The sequence below is a fragment of the Haliotis rufescens genome, unplaced genomic scaffold (genome assembly GCF_023055435.1).
Source record: "Haliotis rufescens isolate VD_foot unplaced genomic scaffold, xgHalRufe1.0.p SCAF_5, whole genome shotgun sequence".
Classification (NCBI taxonomy): Eukaryota; Metazoa; Mollusca; class Gastropoda; order Lepetellida; family Haliotidae; genus Haliotis; species Haliotis rufescens.
Genome location: NW_025964223.1, coordinates 58,721,600 through 58,743,981, shown reverse-complemented (window position 1 = coordinate 58,743,981; position 22,382 = coordinate 58,721,600). Strand labels below are relative to the sequence as shown.

At 41.4% G+C, this 22,382-nt stretch overlaps 1 protein-coding gene across 6 annotated transcripts in view; it reads right to left on the bottom strand.

Annotated features, from left to right (window-relative positions):
- Nucleotides 1-4,005: 4,005 nt before the first annotated feature.
- LOC124140309 overlaps nt 4,006-22,382 on the bottom strand; it is a 119,805-nt gene continuing 101,428 nt past the window's right edge. For 5 of the 6 annotated variants that reach the window (XM_046507821.2, XM_046507824.2, XM_046507822.2 and 2 more), the window contains 10 exons: nt 21,506-22,095; nt 16,578-16,649; nt 13,099-13,212; nt 12,663-12,741; nt 11,866-12,014; nt 11,048-11,263; nt 10,088-10,238; nt 8,570-9,630; nt 7,753-7,884; nt 4,006-7,541 (listed from right to left, as the gene is read on the bottom strand). In XM_046507821.2, coding sequence (XP_046363777.1) covers nt 7,218-7,541; nt 7,753-7,884; nt 8,570-9,630; nt 10,088-10,238; nt 11,048-11,263; nt 11,866-12,014; nt 12,663-12,741; nt 13,099-13,212; nt 16,578-16,649; nt 21,506-22,095 — 2,888 coding nt within the window. In that variant the 3' untranslated portion in view covers nt 4,006-7,217. The remainder of the gene's footprint in view (nt 7,542-7,752; nt 7,885-8,569; nt 9,631-10,087; nt 10,239-11,047; nt 11,264-11,865; nt 12,015-12,662; nt 12,742-13,098; nt 13,213-16,577; nt 16,650-21,505; nt 22,096-22,382) is intronic. The other variant, XM_046507827.2, reaches the window with a different exon arrangement.

Here is a 22,382-nt window from a genome sequence, read left to right as displayed (position 1 = left end):
AATATGGCTGAGTGTGGCATTAAACAACAAACCAAATCATCTGTAAAACAACAGCTGTGGTTATTGTAACAGACGGATAGAAAAGGATACCAGCATACCAGATCATTTCATCGGGCTTTTACTCAAATTGATTTGTACATTAATAATTGGCATTGTTGTCTATCATTATCCAATTAACTATCAAATTATGCCTGTTTAAAAAAACCAGTATCTGTTCAGAGCAATATGGATTTAATATATACAATTTTGAATAGCATTTGCAAGATTCAGATGTAAACCACACGAACGGTTTATCGAGGTGGGAAGACACATGGGAATCTGAAGAGAACAAGAATTTGTCAGTTTTGCGATTTAAACACCGTAGAAAATACATACCTTTTCGTAATAAGATATCCGTTGTATATTGAACTCCGAAAACAGTACAATGATAAATATTATATCCGTTATCTGAGTATGAAAACTTTATTAATGTCAAGTAACAATGTAGTAATATCAAACAACTGTCAATGTCAATACTGCATGCTATGAATCTCAGAAGTTCCAAATATGTTATTTTATCTTTTTATATCCTTTACAGCATGTACTATAGGCCTTCGACTCTCAGTATTATGAAAACACTGAATAATTAGACTGTGTTGTTTGTATTTAATATAAGCTCTGTTGGCATATTTGTGGATGTGTTGTTATTATTTTATACAATGTTTACGTGTTATGTATTTTCCTTAGTACACATTAAATAGTGCATTCTCCATGATTTTTCATTAATTAGGGAGCATATGGATTCACTGTGCATTATTGTGATACGAGGCTTTTGGTTGCAACTCCTGCACTTACTGTCCGAGAGTCCGACTGACAACTGTCGGGTTATACTTATAAACAGGTATGGTATTATATCCAAGGGATTTTATTAATACAACTTCCGTTTATAGTGTAACATGTGAATGTTTATCCTTTGGATTCGGGTTTTAAATCTTATAAAAACCCTCTGACGTGTTTCATTCTGCGCATAACTTATGTTTTTATTGTTTACCGAGGCCTAACCACTAGGCTACAGATACGCTGATAAATCACAATACTTTTAAGAATGTCTTTTTCAAATACTCGTACGCTAGCAATAGATATTTTACGCCCGTTTCTTTATGTTTCTTTTTCGGTTGATAAGTTAGATAAACAATTACCCTCGGTTTTTTTTATGAGATTTAAAACCCTCATCCTCGGGGTAAAGCTTCGAGGCTGAGGCCCCTCGGTTTTATACCCTGTATTCGGGTTTTAAACCTAAAAAAAACCTCTGACATGTTTCATCCTTCACATAAATTAGTGGGTTTTTTTGTTACTCGTACAAAGCTTTAGGTTGCTACTCCTGCACTTATTGTCTGAGTGACTGACTGACAATTGTCAGGGGTTTTGTTTCTTATACAGTAAAGTACGGTGATAACGAACTCAAGGGGACTACTAATTTTAGTTCGTTATAACTGTAGTTCGTTATAAGCATATATACAGCATAACTAAAGCAAATAGTCGGGACCCAAAAAGTAAGTTCGTTATATCCGTCATTCGCTATAAGCGTGTTCGTTATAACCGTAGTTTACTGTATTAGGTTTGTATAGCTATACAAGGCTTTAGGTTGTTACACAAACAAACAATGACTGGATGATGAATATCGAGAGGCACTTGCTGATGAATCTTGACGGTGAAAGTCGGTGTAGTCACATGGTTATATGGATATTGTTTGGTCTGGTTGTAGTTGCTGATTGCTAGTTAAAGGCTGCTGTATCTTATTGATGATGATCGTGTAGGCTTGGATGCCGCCTTGATGTCATCTTCGTTCGTCTGCCAAGATGGCGGCTGGCGTGACGCTACTTGTCTCCAATTACCTCTGAACTACCGTGTGCTTTGCTGAGAGTTAGGGCACCGGGATCGTGCGTGAGCCACCACAAACTCACGCTACCCGGATAGTTCTCAATCATCTGTCCACGAGCCCTAGTTTTGCCCTCAGTTTTCAGTGGGACGACAGAAGACAAAACTCAGGAGTTACGTTTCCCACACTATCAGGAATTGGAATATATAGCCCGCTCTACATCCCAGCCCAGTGGTAGGGCAGGTTCGACTCCATACATGGGTATAATGTTTGCAGCCCATGCATGGTGTCTCCCGTCGTGACACTTCTGGAATATTACTAAGAGCGAGTAAAGTCGAACTCAATCACTCACTCTTCAAGAAGATTAAACTTGCGGGACCCAGAGATCCTTGCTAGCATGACGTCCAGCTTGAGTACATGCACGGACGTATATACGTATTTGGTACATGACATGTGTCGTCCAAACTTCTTACGAATAAAATCCTGTCCATAAGTTGTGTACATTATGCAACACATGGCCTGGTTGTAGGGAAACTATAATAAACATTACTGGGATTCATTGGGGCAAACGTCTCATGCGCCGCCACCAGACTGTTAGATATATATATTGGATCTCTATTAAAAATGTAGCCTTCGCTATGTCACCGAGAACTCGACATGCCGCGATGAACATATTCAAAACTTGTTGAAGCTCACGTAAAATGATAGAAACCATACCCTCTACACATTGGAGAGGATATAAAACGCTAAACATGACATCATTTATGTTCTTGACTTAGATATATGATTCTCCGCTTCCTAAAGTATGTATACTGAATCTCAAATTAAAACATTGACTCTATTTGTTTTTCAAGACAACACCATACAGATACATTTGTATCATACAATGTCGTACAGTCAGCAGGACAGTGTCATACAGTGTGTGTGTAATTACTTGTAGTTGAGTTATTAAGTAACACCTCTCTTTATTCCTGCCTGTGGTTATATCTGGTAATATATCCCTTTATTCATGTGTGGTTGCATTATTCTGTCATACATACCTTTATTCCTGCTTGTGGTCATATCAAGTCAAATATCCCTTTATTTCTCTTTGTGTTTGTGTTTATTTTATGGTGAGTCATATATTCCTTTATTCCTGTTTGTGGTTATAAGAAGTCACACCTCCCTTTATTCCTCTTTGTGGTTATTTCACGGTGAGTCATATATTCCTTTATTCCTGTTTGTGGTTATATAAAGTAACACCTCCCTTTATTCCTCTTTGTGGTTATTTTACGGTGAGTCATATATCCCTTTATTCCTGTTTGTGGTTATTTTATGGCGAGTCATATATTCCTTTATTCCTGTTTGTGGTTATATAAAGTCACACCTCCCTTTATTCCTCTTTGAGGTTATTTTACGGTGAGTCATATATCCCTTTATTCCTGTTTGTGGTTATATAAAGTCATACCTCCCTTAATTCCTCTTTGAGGTTATTTTACAGTGAGTCATATATCCCTTTATTCCTGTTTGTGGTTATATAAAGTCACACCTCCCTTTATTCCTCTTTGTGGTTATTTTAACGTGAGTCATATATCCCTTTATTCCTGTTTGTGGTTATATAAAGTCACACCTCCCTTTTTTCCTCTTTGTGGTTATTTTACGGTAAGTCATATATCCCTTTATTCCTGTTTGTGGTTATAAGAAGTCATACCTCCCCTTTATTCCCCTTTGTGGTTATTTTACGGTGAGTCATATATCCCTTTATTCCCCTTTGTGGTTATATAAAGTCACACCTCCCTTTATTCCTCTTTGTGGTTATTTTACAGTGAGTCATATATCCCTTTATTCCTGTTTGTGGTTATATAAAGTCACACCTCCCTTTTTTCCTCTTTGTGGTTATTTTACGGCAAGTCATATATCCCATTATTCCTGTTTTTGGTTATAAAAGTTACACCTCCCTATTTTCCTCTTTGTGGTCATTTTACGGTAAGTCATATATCCCTTTTTTCCTCTTTGTGGTTATTTTATGGTGTGTCATATATCCCTTTATTCATGTTTGGTTGTGGTGTTATTTCAGTCATACATCCCTTGTTTCTCCTTTAATGCCTTCTGCGTTAAGGTCTAGAACAGCAAAACTACTGACGAGTGAACAAAGACAAGAGTTTTAGTATGTTCAAATGGTTTATTTCCAACACTGTTCTCGGAACGAGTGAACAACAAGTAGAGAGAGAGAGAGACAGACAAGCGCGCTGTCCGTCGCAATATGTCCAATATATTATAAAAATACTGATCCAACATCCAGCACCAATCATGACAGCCGGCTCCCAGTATAAACAAAGGCAGGGCCATTATGACTGGAAGGTGGAGCAAGTGAATACAGTCAAATATTGCACAGACAGTTCAGTTCCACTGGTCTATAAATTAGCCTCACATTTACACTAGCTGCTACTCTCTAGCTATTGACTACTTCACCAACAGTGCTAAATTGGAGAATTTTTCAGTTTTATGCAACAACCAGAATACAAGCAAATATCACATTTTGTATACTTCTGTTAACAGTTTGATGGGTTCATCTGACATTGGGGGCCAGTCATTTAACAGGAGGGGGGATGAGAAAGGACTTCAGAAGTTTTGTCTTTTCAATTCCAAGATCAAGACATCACCCAATGTATGTAAAACCATCTTATATATGCTTGTCAATTATTTTCAAAACGTTCACAAAAGCATCGTTCTTTTTCCTAGCATCTCTAAGACCTGCAATATCATACAACTGCACACACTCTCGCCACTTCAAAATGACTGGTCCCTTAACAAGGAGAGATTCAGCAGAATACATGATAATCATCTGACAGACAACGTACTCGTTTAAAACAGAATTCATATATTTTCATACCAGGCTTTTGCTGGGATGTTTGATCAATGTATTTTGAAATTCAATATGAATCTCAAGAGTGCACAAAACCAATGAACAGTGGTTGATCTAATGCCATACTTGATTCTCAAATAACCATGCAACAATGTCTTTAAGAAAATAAATATAAAAGTACTGTCGACTCACTATTGTGTGTATAGTTCACACAAAAATGCCTTCCTTATCAATAAAACTGATCAAAATAGAAATAAAAAGAAACAAAACATGGCATGAACTGAAACTAAAATGTCAGTATACAAGTCTAAAAACAACCAATAGTGGACGAAAAGTACTTATAAAAATCATTCATAATGCCTTAAGATCTATTTTCCTCAATATCGGATTAAAAGACAAAAAAGGTAATATGACCTACGTTGCACAGACTCACTCAAGATATTCAATACAGCCAGATCATGAAACCGTACACCCCCCACCAATAAAAGTATTACATTTCTGGTGCCCGCAAATCATTGTCAACCCACATGGTCTTGCTTTCTTATTTTTTCTGCATATTTAAACAAGGGCAGGTTTTGTTTGTTTGTTGTTTAACGCCACACTCCGCAATATTCCAGCTATATTCCAGCTCAAGGGCAGGTAACTGTAACCTGCTTTCCCAAAAATGAACGTACAAACACCACATAATGCACAATCTCATGTCTGTACTTGTGTGTGTAGGAAGACCATCGTTTTACATGATGCACAAAATTTGAGTCCAGTACGCACAAATGTAGAGAATGGACGCACGCAAAAAATTCAGCGTCCCAAGGAATGCACAATAATGTTGATTGTATCTTCAGTGCATAAAGAGCAGTTATGGGTGTCTCTCATTTCATCCATCGATCATGACCACTGTCCACATGATCACTGATTCATTCCAGGCTTCAAAGCAGTTATCTAAACATACAGTACACTACACCATTACATATTACCTCATATTACCTACAAGGAACCTTAAATTGATTATTGGGGGTACCAGGGACTCCCACTTTAGTACGTCCAGATAAAACCCTGGAAGACTAAAAGACTTTTTGGGCTTGTTGAGTGCGAGTACAGTATAGACATGACTCTACTGAAGTTTTAAAAGGACACCTTAATACCGGAGACAACTATGTCTTACCTCCATGCAAATGAGCTTGTAAGAAAATGAGAGAAAAAAAAGGCCACGTCATTTTAGGTCACACCAGAAGACCAGAAACATGATACTTTATTAAAACTTAGTTTTCCCTCAAAAACTGTTTGTGTGAGCTTGCTCTCATCAATATTTCCGCCATATGACTGGTCTTTGTCCCTGTACAAAGAAGTCCCCATACAGTTCTAAGCGAGCCCAGTTCTATCACAACATCTCTAGACTCAACTCTCAACCAGGTCACTCAATCAACAAGCACTATTTCATCCAACTTGAGATGCACTACAAATTGCAAGGATAAATGATGAATATTCATGAACATAAGGATCATGCATAAATGCCATAACATTTTTCGACTAGAAATTCATTATGAGAATAATGTGATTGTAACAATTCAATAAGTGTCTATATTACAATTAAACATAAATTTTCTTTGCTATTTACACTTAAAGCAACTGTTTCTCAGTTAATAAGTCAAACAATGCCTAGGGGCATACGTAGCTGTTATTCCATACTTCAGTGCATCCTCACCAATCATCAACTTGTATTCACAATTGTTGGCATTAACTTGCATTATATTAGATAAATCAACAGTGTGAACTTGTGTTGAAGTAACTCACCATCCACAGTCATACAATACAATGATATATGTACACATTGCCAATGTAAAAATGTACAAATCACAAATAATGATCCACTGATTATACATTATTCACAGAGTATTACGATTATGTTTGTTGAACATGCCATACACACTGCACTATCACTGTACTGGATATACTGACCAGGCAGAGAGGATACATTCGTACCATACAGATGCACATACAAGAAAAATAAAAAAAACATTTTTGACACTTGTACAGATTAGACTGTGAGACTTCACTATTTCCCACCTTCGAACAATAAACCTTATTTTGTATGAATGAGTACGCCAATCACAAAATCTTCAGCAGAAAGATCATAATTACAAATTTTGAAGTTAAAAAGTGAGAAGAGCTTAATGCCCTGTAATATCCACCATACGAACAGCCATATGTGTACAGGGCATTTGGTATTCATGTACTGACATCAGATTTCAGTACAATAAAATTTCATATTATTATAAAAACAATACAATTTACAAATGTCTGCATGCAAACAACCTCACTGTCTTCACATATACAACTTTGAATGTACAATAATTGTTCATGAAGGGGCACCTGCTTCTCATGCCTGTATTTGAAGGCTGGAAGTCACCAGGTCACAGTTGACTCAGATTGTTGACAGACCTTAGAGGTTTGTTTTAAAGATCGTAGCAGGAAGAGTGTACGAAACATCACAACAAGGTCTAAATTACAAAGTTCTTAAACTCTGTCTCTGACTGATGTCTGCTTGGTAGAAGTTGGACTTTTGGTTGGAGATTTTGGGCTTTTGACAGGTGACTGTAGTTTGTGTCGGACCCATTCTATGGCATGCTGCATGCGTTTGAGATGCCGGGTATCAGCTCCGGTTATCCTGTTGAGATCATTCTCTGTCAGATTGAGCAGCAGCTGTATAGTGCAACATCCTTTCTCATACAGTGGGTCGATGTACATGGGCAGGCCGATCGAGATGAAGAAGTCCTCGATGGAAGATATCTTCAGGTCCACAGCATTGCTGCAGCTCTCAGACAACTTGTCATTGGGAATCTGTGACAGAAAGAATGCATGCAGTCAGACACAATGATCAATGAGGCAACTGATGGACACATAAGACGGACTTTACCACATGAGAACAGTACATGATGCATTTGTTTACATGTTAACCAAACAGATCTGGACAATATAATTATATGCCATATCAATATGGCCTGTGCTTCGAATTGTCAACCAAAGAGGATCAGACTGTGGTATAGCTCACCGAGTTCCTCTGGTGGTTCTGTAGATGGTAGAGTCGGACCTGCTCCAGCACCAGGGACACACTATGGATGTCCTGTCGGAGCTCCTCCGCGTACCGCTGGATCAGCAGGGGTGGGATGGCGCACATGCCAAGCTGCAGAAAAACAAACTTACTTCATAACATCAACTAACATTATATGTTTTCAGTAATACCAAGGCCATCTCTGTGGTCTATTGGAAGATCGTCAAGAGAGCGGAAGGTTCGGGGTTTGATCTCCGGCCGCGACATACCAAAAGACATTAAAAGATGGTACTTGTTGTTACCATGCCTGGCACTCAGGATGAAGGGACTAAAACAAGGACTGGTCAGCTCGGAGTCAGTATACTGTGTCTGAGTGGGGTATTTCTGTACAACTGCGGCATGGTATCTCAGTCGGCTAGCACTATAAAATCAGTATTAGTCCAAACTAGTACAAGCAGCCACACACACACATACATGCAGGTCGCTATACAAGTGCAATAATCTTGGACGAGACATTGAACCCCACCTTCAGTAATACCGTGTGTGAAAATGTATTTCATGAATTTAATAAGCAAATGCTACAATGTAACTTTCATCCAGCATTTTATATCTCTGAATATTTTGTTTGTGCACTCACTAATAGTAAAATTGAAAGATTAGACGGCCTACATTAGAGACCATAAAATATTTTATAGTCTCTGCCCACATTAAAATTTGTGACGTCTTACATATATTTAGCGTTCATGATCCTTATTGGATACAAATAAATGGTTCAAAACGTTATTCCCCTCCTCGACTGTCTTGAAGTTGCACCTACCTCAGATGAATATGGCTCCTCACTCAGATCAATCTTCTCGGCACTCAGCTTGGTGGACACCAAGGGGATGAGCGACCGACTGACATTCTTGATGGTTACCTGACCATAGATCGGCTCTGGTATCATCTGCTTCCCTTGGCCATAGATGATGCTACCATGAGGGGAGGCAATCCTCTCCGGGTAGTACATGGACAAAGGCATCTGCAGTTGTGGCATTGAGATCTGGTGCCGTCCATACAGACTCACTGGATTGATGTCCTTTGGTCGTTGGTTCCTGACTTGTGGATACATGTCCCTTGCAGCATATTCTGGCGTCGGGACCGATGTGATCTCGGTGCCGGGAGCTCGGGGTGGTGGCACTGGTTTCACTTTCCTCCTGGCCTGTGTACTGGAGCCATACACTGAGCACTGGAGGTTGGGGTTGCTTGGGGAGTGGATAGTTGTCAAGGTCGTGCTGGTGCTCGTGTCAGAAGACAAGGAATTGTTAGCACTAGGGGTTCCTCGAGAAGGAGAATGTGACATCTTCGGTTTGCTTGGCATTTTACTATGAACACAATGTTTACAATATCCACTCATCTTCTTAGAATTCTTGCTACTCTTATCAGGAGGCGACCCTGTCCTTTGTTGCAAATATCCATTAGTAATAGCAAACACCTCCTTGTCCTCCTCTGTGTAATCCTTATCACTTCGATCGGTTTCCATACCCTCATCCTCCCGCAGAGGTGACTGACCTTGAACCCTGGGCTTACCACACATACCACACATGTGACCACTACAATCGGCATCTGAGCGGGCTGCCCCTGTGTTAGCAGGCCTGATTTGAGAAGCTGTTGTCATGACAACCTTTGCTTGTTGACTAGAGTGGGGTTTTTGAGCATCCTTGAGCATCAACTGTTCATTACTGGCATAGCATCCGGAGTCCCTGCTGGAGTTACCCGTCCTTGCTTGTGCGTGTTCAGCCCCAGTGACGGTGGCAGGGGAAAGACTTGATGGTGTATCTGAGGAGTTGGTACCAGATCCTGATCGGTCACTTCTAGTGTGGCCATCTGAGGCATCATGGGCTGCAAGTAAGAAACTGATGTTTTAGGCAGAATTGGGAACAGGACGAAAAGATTTTCTGGCAGCAAACTAGACATCACATCTAGTCTCTGAAAAAAACATATTTTACAGAAAAAACAATTGTTAAAATATAGTTAAAAAATATAATAAAATGGAGCCCAGAGACTTTCTTCAAATTTCAGATACTGTAATCTAGACTTGCCAAAGATTATAGACTTGCATGGGCTTTGTTGGATATATTTGTTTCAGGGTCTGTATGACAGACTAGCATCAAACCACAACTACAGCTCTGTATCCACGCTGTACTTGGTGTTGTATGGCCTAACAGGAACATATGACCTAGTGGGTGAATGATTGGCTTCAACATTGCAAGCATGGGTTGCTTAAGACCTATTCTACCCCAGATCTTCACGAGAGTTTGTGTAGTAACTGTCCTCTACTTCACGGCCTCCCACTTACAATCACAGTCATTGAGTAGTTCAGCCGCTGTCAGGAGTTTGGCCTTCTGTTCAGGGTCAGTGATGTTCAGAGTGTTCAGGTCGTCCTCATCCAGCTCGGAGAAGGTCTCCAACATCTCAAATCCATTCAGCATAAACAAACTGGTCAGGTGCTGAAAAATAGAATAACAGATGTAACCATAAGGTGGAGTCATTAACTACACACTTAAGTGACTGCAAGATTGGTTACCTAAATTACAGCTGTATCAGTGGCATGGAAGTCTGGACCAGACACTAGTGTCAATAGGAAGAAAGTTTTTACGCTGCTTTTAGCATTAACCCAGCAACATGACACTGGTGAACGCCAAGAATGGGCTTCATGCTTCGAAACATTGCGAATGAGTGAGTGAGTATGGTTTTAGGCCACTTTTAGCAATATTCCAGCAATATCACGGCAGGGGACACCAGTAATGGGCTTCACACATTGTACCCATGTCGGGAATCAAACCTGGTGTTCGGCATGACGAGCGAACACTTTAACCACTAGGCTACCCGACCGCCCCCCAAACATTGTGAAGAATCCAACCAAGGTTTTCAGGGTGAAAAGCAACCAATTTAAACACTACGCAAACCCCTCATCCTCGTGGTCAACACTGCGAGTGATCTGTATGCAATAGGGGACCATGATGTACTGAATCAGCCGGCTGCAGCTGACATGTCATCCACCCTCAGTCCACTTTATGACACCAGGCCAAGCAAGCTCTGGGCTGAATGCACAACACAGTGGTCATGTTCAACCTCCATGGGAGCCCCGATATAATCCTGCGCCCCGTTCCACAAAGTGATCGTAGCGCTAAGATGATCGTAACTCCCATACTTTAACACAGACTTACGCCTGTTGTAGCGCTACGATAGCTTTGAGGAACAGGTCCCAGGACAAGTTCTTGGTTGTATACACAACACAATGGTAATATTCACCAACCTCCAAGCCAATTCTCTGCATGAGTTCCTCCACCGACTTGGGTTTAGACTTGCGGGAGTTGTGGCGCCGTAACTGTTTCTCCTTGCGCTGTGTCCTCAACCAATCATCTCCCAGCACATCCACATGGGCGAACTTGAAGTTGCCGACTCTGCCATTGAGAACGCCCCTCCAGATCCCCGAGTGGCCCATGCTGATGATGTTGACTACATCCCCTCGCTGGAACATACACCAACCAAATATTGGCACTGTTGGATTTGCATATCTAGAAGTTGGTAAGTAACAGTAAACACAAGATATTTTATGTAACAAATGTGAAATCTGGGACAACACTTTCTAAGTACAGTACAGATTCTAGTACTTTTGGGGTTTGGGTCCTATTCAAGATTTGAACCCACACTGCCAGAGTGAGTCACCTTATCGCCAGCACACAGAGTCACTCTGGCAGTGTGTGTCCGCATAACGGACGGGACTCGAACCATAAAAGTACAAGAATTTGTAATTTACTAATAGAGTGTTATCCCAGATATAACATTTGTTACATTTGACCACTTTCTAAATGGTATTGTACTGTGATCAAAGACAACGGTATAAGGATCTATATCGAAACGTCAGATCATAATAGAATAAAGAAGTTGTCATCCACAAAATATCTTGTCTTTACCGTCAAATATTTGCAGATCTCCAAATCATTTAACTATGCAAGTCATAATGAAAAATACACCATTTCTAATAAAATAATTCCAATATTTCTGCTGCATTCAGAAGTGCCTGACTGCCAGAAACCTACCAGCATGTTATAACAGTCACAGGGACCTCACCTTCAGGGGTAGGAAATCCTCACGCCACTGGGGGTCAAAGTCTGTGTGGACCCTGGCACGCCCCAGGATGGGGGCGGTGGCGTAGACTGGCCTGTCTGGGGTGGATGCAGCCTGGGGGTGGGAGACCACTGGATTGTGGCAGTTGTAGACTGGAGCGGAGAACACAAACATTAGTACAGTCATATTTCAAAGATCTTTAACAAGATAGTTACAAATTTCATTCAGTAATAAAACGTTAACTGAAAAGTATTCCATTCCCTCAACAATAAAAAAAAAAACGCTAAAAGGGCAGAAGAAAGTTAATAGTTCCTGCACTGCCTTTCCTAAACCTGGAATATATAGCACACAGCTAGTCTTACATAGTTATCTCCCCTTGACTACAGGAAATGATGTGATCTATTTTTCACTATCTATTTATTACCCCTGTTTCTGCAGGTTTGAGTGAGAGGGTGCTGGGAACCTATTCTACAAGGCGGGACGTCATTGACCGTCAAACCACTAAAAGTTGTGTACAAGTTTTCAAGGTGTTACGTAACAAGACTGGCATACCGCTACAAGTTGTGTTCAAGTTTTCAAGGTGGGATGTCATAGATCATAATACAGGTTCAAGATGTGTTCAAGAATTCAAGGTGGGACATACAGATTGTCATAGACCTACAAGTTGTGTTCAAGTATTCAAGGTGGGATGTCATAGATCATAATACAGGTTCAAGTTGTGTTCAAGAATTCAAGGTGGGACATACAGATTGTCATAGAGCTACAAGTTGTGTTCAAGTTTTCAAGGTGGGACGTCTTACTTGGTGACCTTGTCCCGCCATAGGAGTTCTCTCTTCTGAGCGGCGGCCGGTGAACCATCTGAGCCGTTCTAAAGTCCAGCTGAAGCAGAAACATCTACATCAACACAATTTCTCGGAGCATCTAGTTGTCCTTTACCAACAAGAATCTATCGGGGGCAACTTACATCCTAGGATTTCATTTCCTAACAGTAATATTCAAAGTCTAAACAAGCTATTCCACATCTGCAGAAGGCAATCTCAACATCCAAGCTGCTGTACAAGATGCGACTTCAGCAACAATATCAATTTTTACTCTCAACAGTATCAACATAGTCCATTTCTTACATTGGTTTCAGCTTCTACTGAAAACATATTGCTGTAGAAATAAATGTCCTCAATTTACCATTTTTTTAAAGCCTTATACATAACCAATGGCAAGCACTGTCCCTATTCTCACCTCTGCTGCGTGACCTTCTCTTCCCTTGAGCACCTTGTTCTTCATGTCTCGGAGTCGCCCACTCAACTTGCCGCCGTTGCGACACACGTCTCGACTGACAGCACCCAGCAGATGCTGAAAGATGATGCAGCATTAGAAATTGGCACTAGTCCTGTACTTCTTGCCAAACAGCCCAATAGTTAATGTGACATAAGACTTGTAGAGATTTGCCATTTTTAAGGGTTTTGATATATGATATATGTTATCATTACAGCACTAGTGGACTGTTTCTACCGCTGTTCTCGGATGACAGATTAAGCAGCAAGTACCAATCAAACTAGGACCCTCCCCAGTCACTGGCACCCATGAAGATCTGGGGGAGAATAGGTCTTCAGCAACACATGCTTGCTGTAAAAGGCGACCATGTTTGTCGCAAGAGGCGACTAACGGGATCGGGTGGTCAGGCTTGTTGACCTGTTTGATGCATGTCATTGATCCCAATTGCTTGGACCGATGCTCATAATATCAATCGCTGGATTGTCTGGTCCAAACTCGAAAATTTACAGACCGTCATCATATAGCTGGAATATTGCTGAGTGCAGCATTAAACAAGAAGCAAACCAACCAACCCAGTCACTGGCAGGCAGTGCATCATGTGTGTCACAATACAGATTAACTTAGAAGCTGTCTTATCCATAAAGACCGAGTTGACTTATGGATTGAACCTCCTAATTCAACTAATAACTGTCTTCATTGTCTAAAGGCGGATCGTATCCTCTCTTGTTTGTTTGTTTAGCAGTAGTCTAGCTACATAACAGCAGGCAGATGTAAGCAATCGAGTCTAGACCAGACAATCCAGTGATTGGTCTTTGTGAGCAATGATCCATGCTGTCGGGTATGAGAGTGAGTGAGTGATTTGGGTTTAACCCCGCTTTTAACAGTATTACAGTTATATCACGGCGTGACAGCTTAATGTGGGAGGAAAGCCTGAAGTGATGCAGGTCTCAGACGTTTACAGGGGCGGTCGGCTAGCCTAGTGGTTAAAGCTTTCGCTCATCCCGCCGAAGACCCGGGTTCGATTCCCGACTTGGGTACAATGTGTGAACCCATTTCTGGTATCCCCCGCCGTGATATCGCTGGAATATTGCTAAAAGCGGCGTAAAACATACTCACTCACTCACTCAGATGTTTACCACTTCTGTGAAACCAACGAGCACGAGTATGGTGCTGACAAACCTAGAAACATTATCGTGGCGAACCGAGATTCGAACCCACAATCATAGGTTTCTGGCGTGCCCAAGGGACGCAACTCTGCACAGCGAATTGCGGCGCCTTAGACAACTTGGCCTTCCGTGCCCCTGTCGGGTACGAGAACACACTATCCACCAAGTCAGTGAGTCTGACTACACGATCCATTTGTTCGCCTCTTACTACCAACATAGGCCACTGTGGATCTGTTCTAACTTGGAATCCCCCAGGGCAAATCGTATCTTCACAGGGGAATCATAGCGTCACACTGTTTAGCAACACATCATTATACCAACTTATCAAGAAGACCAGCATGAAAACAAATTTTAATATATTAATTTTCTGACCATGTGTACATGGTCCTGAAGCCACTGTAGTTTGAAGAGTTCATTAATAATGGATCATTTGTGTCATTCTCCAAGTGTGGACATGTTTGTTTTGTTTGTTTGTTGTTTAACCATTGACGCTGCACTCAACAATATTCCAGCTATATGATGGTGGTCTGTAGATAATCGAGTGTGAATCTGGGTGGGTGGGTGGGTGAGTGGGTGAGTGGGTGAGTGAGAATCTGGGTGGGTGAGTGAGTGAGTGGTTTTAACTGCTTTTTTGCAGTATTCCAGCAATGTCATGGACGGGGGACACCAGAATGTATCACACATTGTACCCATGTGGGGAATCAAACCCATGTCTTTGGCTAGACAAGTGAACGCTTCAACCACTAGACTACCCCACCTCCCCTATTTTATTTCTTTGTCAGAAAGGAGATTTAAAAAAGGCACCAGTATCAGGAGCCACAATGACTACTTGTACAGACAGAACTTTCATCAGAGACCAGCGAGAGAAGTGACCAGTTGGTAGCTGTGACATGTGATTCAATGTGCATTGTGACCTGATGGTGCACGTCAATGCCTTCCATGTCAGCAGATGCTGGTCTAGTGGGGATTCTCCTCACAAAAAAACAGCAGAAAAACTGCTGACACAGCAGAAATTGTGCTGAGTTGCTATTTCTTAAGCCTTTTGATCAGAACTGAATGGCTGAGGTCAGCAGACTGATTACATAATCAAACATAATAGAACCCATGCAGGGATCAAGTGAGCTACTCTCCATGTCATATCCATGACCAACAATGCTGTAATTACGAATAATATTGCCCTGCATTCAACATTTATTCCATGGCCTTGAAACCCCAACTGTTGAACCTCAATTTCACATAAACGAATTCAATAAACCTACAGTGAGCATTTCCCTGGGGAAATGTTCCTAGTCAAAAACAACTTTTGCAAACTGCATTTCAAGTCAGCTTTGTAATCAAATATCAATAATCCATCTACTGAACATGTTCACTTTTAGACCCCAACAAAACTTCTTAACTGCATTTTTTGCCTACATGGCAATATCCATCTTGTTCATACAACACCCTCTGTTCTCCAATCTCTATATATAATCCCACAATAAGAAAACCACAGAACGTTTTTCTTAAAAAGTCATGTAGAGTTCAGCCAACCAAAAAACAAGCCAGACAGAGCAATTGTCCATTAATCCGTGCATCATTGATTGGTGCTTTCCAAAGTATTTGTATAATTGACTTTGGAAGCAATCAATATGGCGCCCCCCGAGAACAAGTGGCCTGCTACACCATGTTTGCCCCTCGTCTCCCTCGGCAGTCTCGAGCTCGTCTTCTCTTCTTGACAGAAGATCGCCATCATTTAATGGATCTTCTTCCGTGATCACGCTTTCTCTGTTCACCTCAGTTCCAATATAGACAGAGTACATTCATATTTACACCTTCTGTCCCATATTGCAGTGGTAGACTTGACTCGGGTAGCACTGTTGGCACAGGCCTAGGTTCATTACTCTCTAGACTCTACCGCCCGGGTCCATTGCTGCACCCTTCATCAAGATAATTCCTTTAAGAGAAGGAATCTATGAAGCCATCTATCGGACAGCATGAACAATCCATCAGGTGTGGACTCCAGACTGTAGTGGTTATCAAATCATTCGTTTGAGATCGTTCGTTCGTTTGAGATCGTTCGTTCGTTTGAGATCATTTGAGATCGTTCGAGAGAGAGAGAGAGAGAGAGAGAGAGAGAGAGAGAGAGAGAGAGAGAGAGTATGTGTGTGTGTGTGTGTGTGTGTGTGTGTGTGTGTGTGTGTGTGTGTGTGTTTATGTATGATCGAGTGGGTTTAGGCTGTCTTTAACAATATTCCAGCAATATCAAGGTTGTATTTGTATGTGTGTGGAGATACTTACTGCATCATCATGATCGTCGTTCTCCGAAGATATCCCATCATCCCCTGTGCTATAGCTGGCGCTCCGATGCCACTGAAACACGGTAACCATCAAATCGTGATCCTCTGATCTACCACATACATACAATCAAAAATGCACAACTTCCCTCTAGTGAACGCGTTACTGATACCATTTTTATAATCGTAAACTGAATTGCCCATTTTTTATAAACTCAGGCTTTGAACCAACAGACTATGTATTGTACAATGTCATTTTGAAACAGCCACTTCAAAATGAATGAGTGGTCCTTCCATTGTGGGTCACTCTTTCATCTTATTAGCATTTCATGAGGCAACTCAAAACTCTAGATAAGTCAACATTAAAGGAAATTATTTTGATTGAAAAAAAAAATGTACTCTTAAAAAAATCACCAACTAATCAAAACAAAGAAATTCAGATAGTCTTGAAAGTAGATCACAAGGAAACATGTGTCATAGGATCTAGCAATTTAAAAAATCTGTATATTTTTGCACCATTAGATGCTATCATAAAACACAGATCAAACACGGCTTTGATGCCTATTACATATCTATGTCCTGTTCCTGCGAGTGTCTCGGACACCAGATCACAACATGACAGCACATTCTACCCGAGTCACCTGTCTGTACGTCAACATCAGTAGAAGAGGCCAGAAATAATGGAGGTTGAGTAGACCTTGATAAATAGCTTATCTCGCTGAAAATCAATACTGACTTCAAAGGGAAATTGCAGACTCTTCACAAAAGCGTTCTCGTCTGAGTGCTGCCTATTCCAAGTCATTAGGCACCTATGTTGCTACTTGAATAATATCTTTACTCCTTGGCTGCCAATTGGAGAAAGTTCTCTCTTAAACTGTGTGATACCGGTGTCTGATTTGCAGGAGCTGGTCCCTCACATGTACAGACCTCCCAAAGAACATGGAACAGAAATTACTGCATGACTGGCATGAAGGCGTGCCTGGGCCTCCCATAAAACAGGGTTAAGACATCACTTGAATGACATCAAGACAGCTTAAGTTATAGAGACTCTAAAAAGATGACAGGCCAGGAGTGAGTGAGTGAGTGAGTGAGTGAGTGAGTGAGTGAGTGAGTGAGTGAGTGAGTGAGTGAGTGAGTGAGTGAGTGAGTGAGTGAGTAGGATGTTATGCCAACAAGCATCACGTAAGAAATGCTGGTTTAGGTACACCTTCATAACCCAGTGTGATGTTTAATCTCCTTCATCAGGGTAGAAAGACGAAGGTCACATCTGTCTACAGGTTTGTGTGAGATTCAAACCTTTTTATCAGAGTAGGATGACCAAGGTAACATCTGAGTACAGGATGTGTGAGATTCAATCTTTTCATCAGGGTAGAAAGACCAAGGTCACATCTGAGTACAGGATGTGTGAGATTCAATCCCTTCATCAGGGTAGAAAGACCAAGGTCACATCTGAGTACAGGATGTGTGAGATTCAATCCTTCCATCAGGGTAGAAAGACCAAGGTCACATCTGAATACAGGATGTGTGAGATTCAAACCTTCCATCAGGGTAGCACGACCAAGGTCACATCTGAATACAGGATGTGTGAGATTCAATCCTTTCATCAGGGTAGAAAGACCAAGGTCACATCTGAATACAGGTTTGTGTGAGATTCAATCCTTTTATCTGAGTAGAAAGACTAAGGTCACATCTGAGTACAGGATGTGTGAGGGTTAATATCTTATGTGGGTTGATCAACCAAGGTCACATCTGAGTACAGGAAAGGGTGAGGTTCAAACCTTCCATCAGGGTAGCACGACCAAGGTCACATCTGAGTACAGGATGTGTGAGGTTCAATCCTTTCATCAGAGTAGGACGACCAAGGTCACATCTGAGTACAGGACGGGTGAGGTTCAAACCTTCCATCAGGGTAGCACGACCAAGGTCACATCTGAGTACAGGATGTGTGAGGTTCAATCCTTTCATCAGAGTAGGACGACCAAGGTCACATCTGAGTACAGGATGTGTGAGGGTCAATATCTTATGTGGGTTGAACAACCAAGGTCACATCTTAATACAAGCAGTGACCCAACCTCCCTTGTGGTCATTTGATGAGTAATATTCACACCTAGCAGCCATTACAGGCATCTGAGCCACCTTGTACTGAGCTGCAATTTGCACTGGGACCAGCTGCACTCCCAACTCCCTACAGAGAATGAGGACAGCACATGAAAGAAGCGACACACTCCACCTTCCATCAGGCTTATACATATATTGATCCGAAAATAACCTCAAAACAACCTTTTTCTACAGACAAAATTTCTCCCAAACTGTAAATATCTAAGTCTATGAAGGGAGTTAGAGAGTTGATCAGAGCAACAAATACATGCATCGAAGAGTGTCGCTGGCAGTGCGGGCTCTCAGCAGTGTCTCCACATAATACTGGATGTGTGAGTACTTTCACAATCCCTGGCTTCAATCACTATCTGCTAGCCCCATGTCTTTCTCCCCAATCTACAGCAGCACCAAGGGACAAACCCACGCAAGTTATTATTCAACAACGCACGCAGCTGACGTCAAAATGGCTGTTCTTAATACATTGGGAACAGCCACCTAATCTCTTACACAAAAATATCAATTCACAACATAATATGGTTACATGATACCGATGAAGGTATAAATAAATCGTATCTTTGAAAAGGTCAAAGTGGGATCTAAATTTATCAAATTGAAACAATTTGTAGCCATTTCACAAAATTTAAGCTCTGTCACATCAGTTGTTTGACGCAGATGCATTTAGATTACATGTATCAATAATTCCGTCTGGAGGAGATAGGACTCTCGTATCCATACAAGAATAGAACGCATCAAATTTTATTTCCAGTAATAATGGATTTGAACTTTAGCTTCATCTGGTATATTGCTAGTTTGAATGGAAGCAAATAAATGTGTTTTGTCTATTCAGAAGCCTGACTCGACTCGTCCTCGGCAGCCAAATCTCGTCTCCCGACACATTCATCCTTAATGGAAACTGTAGGGCTTATGGACATCACTTGGTTGCAGTCTTCTCTCTATGCATGAGTGAATGATACACAGCTTAATGTAACTCGGGAAAATGCTCACATAGAAAAGCAATTATCAAAGCTGTTTTTGTAATTTATTTCATGAATAAAAGCAAGCCTAGAAATCTGCAGGGCCATCAGCCTCATTCATAACTGAGGGGAAAGTCTACCTTATTTTTAACAAGTGATGTCATGCTGTTCAATAGGCTTGACTGCCAAGTTGGGCAGATCACTGATGTGAATCCTGAACAGTCAGACATGAGCATCAGAAAATATCAATATGCCATGTTTTTATATTTGCTGGCAAAAGGTAGCAAGGACGTATATGGACATGGAAGCACACATTGGTTCATAATCATTTCAGACCATTGGTCCATCAGTAATTGTACTGGGACAATAGGGCTATCACATGAACTCGACATATGGAATAGTCCATATTTTGGTCCACAAGTTCTCCCTCAATTCTGACTGTTGCTAATCACATGACAGAGGAAACTATCTTTTCAAAATTGCTTCCATTCCAGAGCAGACAGCTTTTCTGCAAACCGCCTGACTTTCATTTTCTGTCAGAAACCAATCGGTAATTAGGGGATGTGACAAAAACAAAATGTGGATACATATATGAGGACAAGTCTGACAGTAGCCATTGTCCTTCAGCATGTCCTAGCTCTGTCATATTAGCATCGAATATAGTTGAAAAGCCACAAGGTAAACCAAGGGAGATAACTGTGATGACATGGAGCTGCACGTGCAGCAGATATATGATGACACTAGGCCTCCTGCTAATCACTGTAGCTACATATCAGGTTGTTTTCCTATCATGCATCGACTCAGCAGCTGAGACACCATGGTAATTTGTGACAAACATTCGCAGCAGGTTTGTGAATGTATTCTCATTGTGTTGTTGTAGTTCTATCCTGATGCTAGTGTCAGCTAGGAGCAGACAAACCAATCATGAGTGTTTTTCTGTAAAAGGTTAATGTCAGTCAGTAAAATGATACCTTCACCAAGGGATATGTCGAGCAGCTGGTAAGACTTCCGCCGTATAAATATAGTACATATATAGTCGGAAGAAACACACTATATGTAAATATATATAACATTTGGAGGGGGGATGCGGGCGGAAGTCTTTCCAAGCAATTAAGTCTGGAATGTGGCTCCAATTAATGACTATTCATATTCAAAAGCCGTTGTGACCACACAACCTCCATTGCCTCATACAACCTGCTCGCTGAGAATAGCTGCAAGATTGATGATTCAGCATTAAGCAATATTCACTCACTCACACAACACATAAAGGGTGCTTGGGAGAAAATCTTCTCTGGGAAACTGAAACATCCATTGCCTCATACAATCTGCTCACTGCAAATAGCTGCAAGACTGATGATTCAGCATTAAGCAATATTCACTCAATCACACAACACATAAAGGGTGCTTGGGAGAAATTCTTCTCTGGAAAACTGTTGAACTGTGAACATCAATCCATGCCTTTTGTGTTAACTGATCAATCGGGACAAAGCTGGCCCAGTTGTTTAAGACGCTGTAATTTGCTGTACAGAGTTGTGTCCCTTGGGCATTCCAGAAACCTATGATCATAGATTCGAATCCTGGTTTGCCCTGATTGTTTCAAGATATGTCAGCACCGTACCATACGCATGTGGTTTTCAGCAAAGTGATAAATGTCTGAGACCTGAATCAAACTGACACGCTGTGATATAACTGAAATACTGTTCGAAGAGGCGTTAAACCAAACCCAATCCCTCACACACTTTTTTCAGGAAATGGTTGGCCATTCCTGCTGCAGCTGTATTAGGTCAGCTATGTGCAGCAAGTCACAAAATAACATTGCTGCAAACAGAAATGTAACAGTTGAGTAATTCTAGATCCTTACCCTATGACCTTTAGCTTTAACAGCATTTTCACTTTTCTTCCTCCCTTGAGCAGGAGAGTTATCGGAACTCATGGACACAGTAGAGTTTGTGCTACAATAGTTCATGTCATCATTACGTGTGGTCACAACGTCTGATTTCAGTGGGGCATGTGACGTACACTCCATTGAATGGTCCGACTCCGAGGACAGTAAAGATGTCCTTGACGGGGTTTTGTGAAGGAATATTTGTGGTTTTCCTGAGAGCCTTTCTTTGAGATTCTCCGCTCCCTGAGGTAGAGCTGACTGCGAGGTAACTGTGGGTATCCGGGGTGCCTGTGACAGTATGGGGGAGTAGAGTCTACTATGAGCAGGTCCCGGGGAACTCACCACTGATGACTGGGTGGCGTTGCGGGTGGGTGAACAGGAGAATGCGCGCACAAACGGTGGGGAATGTAGATGCTGTGGAAAGTCAATATGCCCGACACTGTGCACGCGTCGATGCCGGCAACACTCGTACAGCGGCTGGCCGTCGGAAGGTGGCGGTGGAAGGGGCAGTTCGTAGTCCTGGTTGAGCATTAGATGTTTGCAGACATGGCACTTTGGCGCTTCATCTGAAACAAACAGAATATTTTCACAAAACTGAATCAATGGTAACTGACCAGCATGATTTCTGTAAGTAATTCAATACTAACAGAATTGTCAACTATATGACATCATGAGCATCAAACTACACAACTGGTTAACAATGACATACATGAACCAAGTAGAAGAACCTGATCCTGATCACATTTGTCACCTCTGACGACAAGCACTGGTTGCCAATTCTAACCCAGATCTTCACATGGTTCTAATATATGGTGGCCTTACAGCCAAGGATAAGGGGTATCAATGCTGCTTT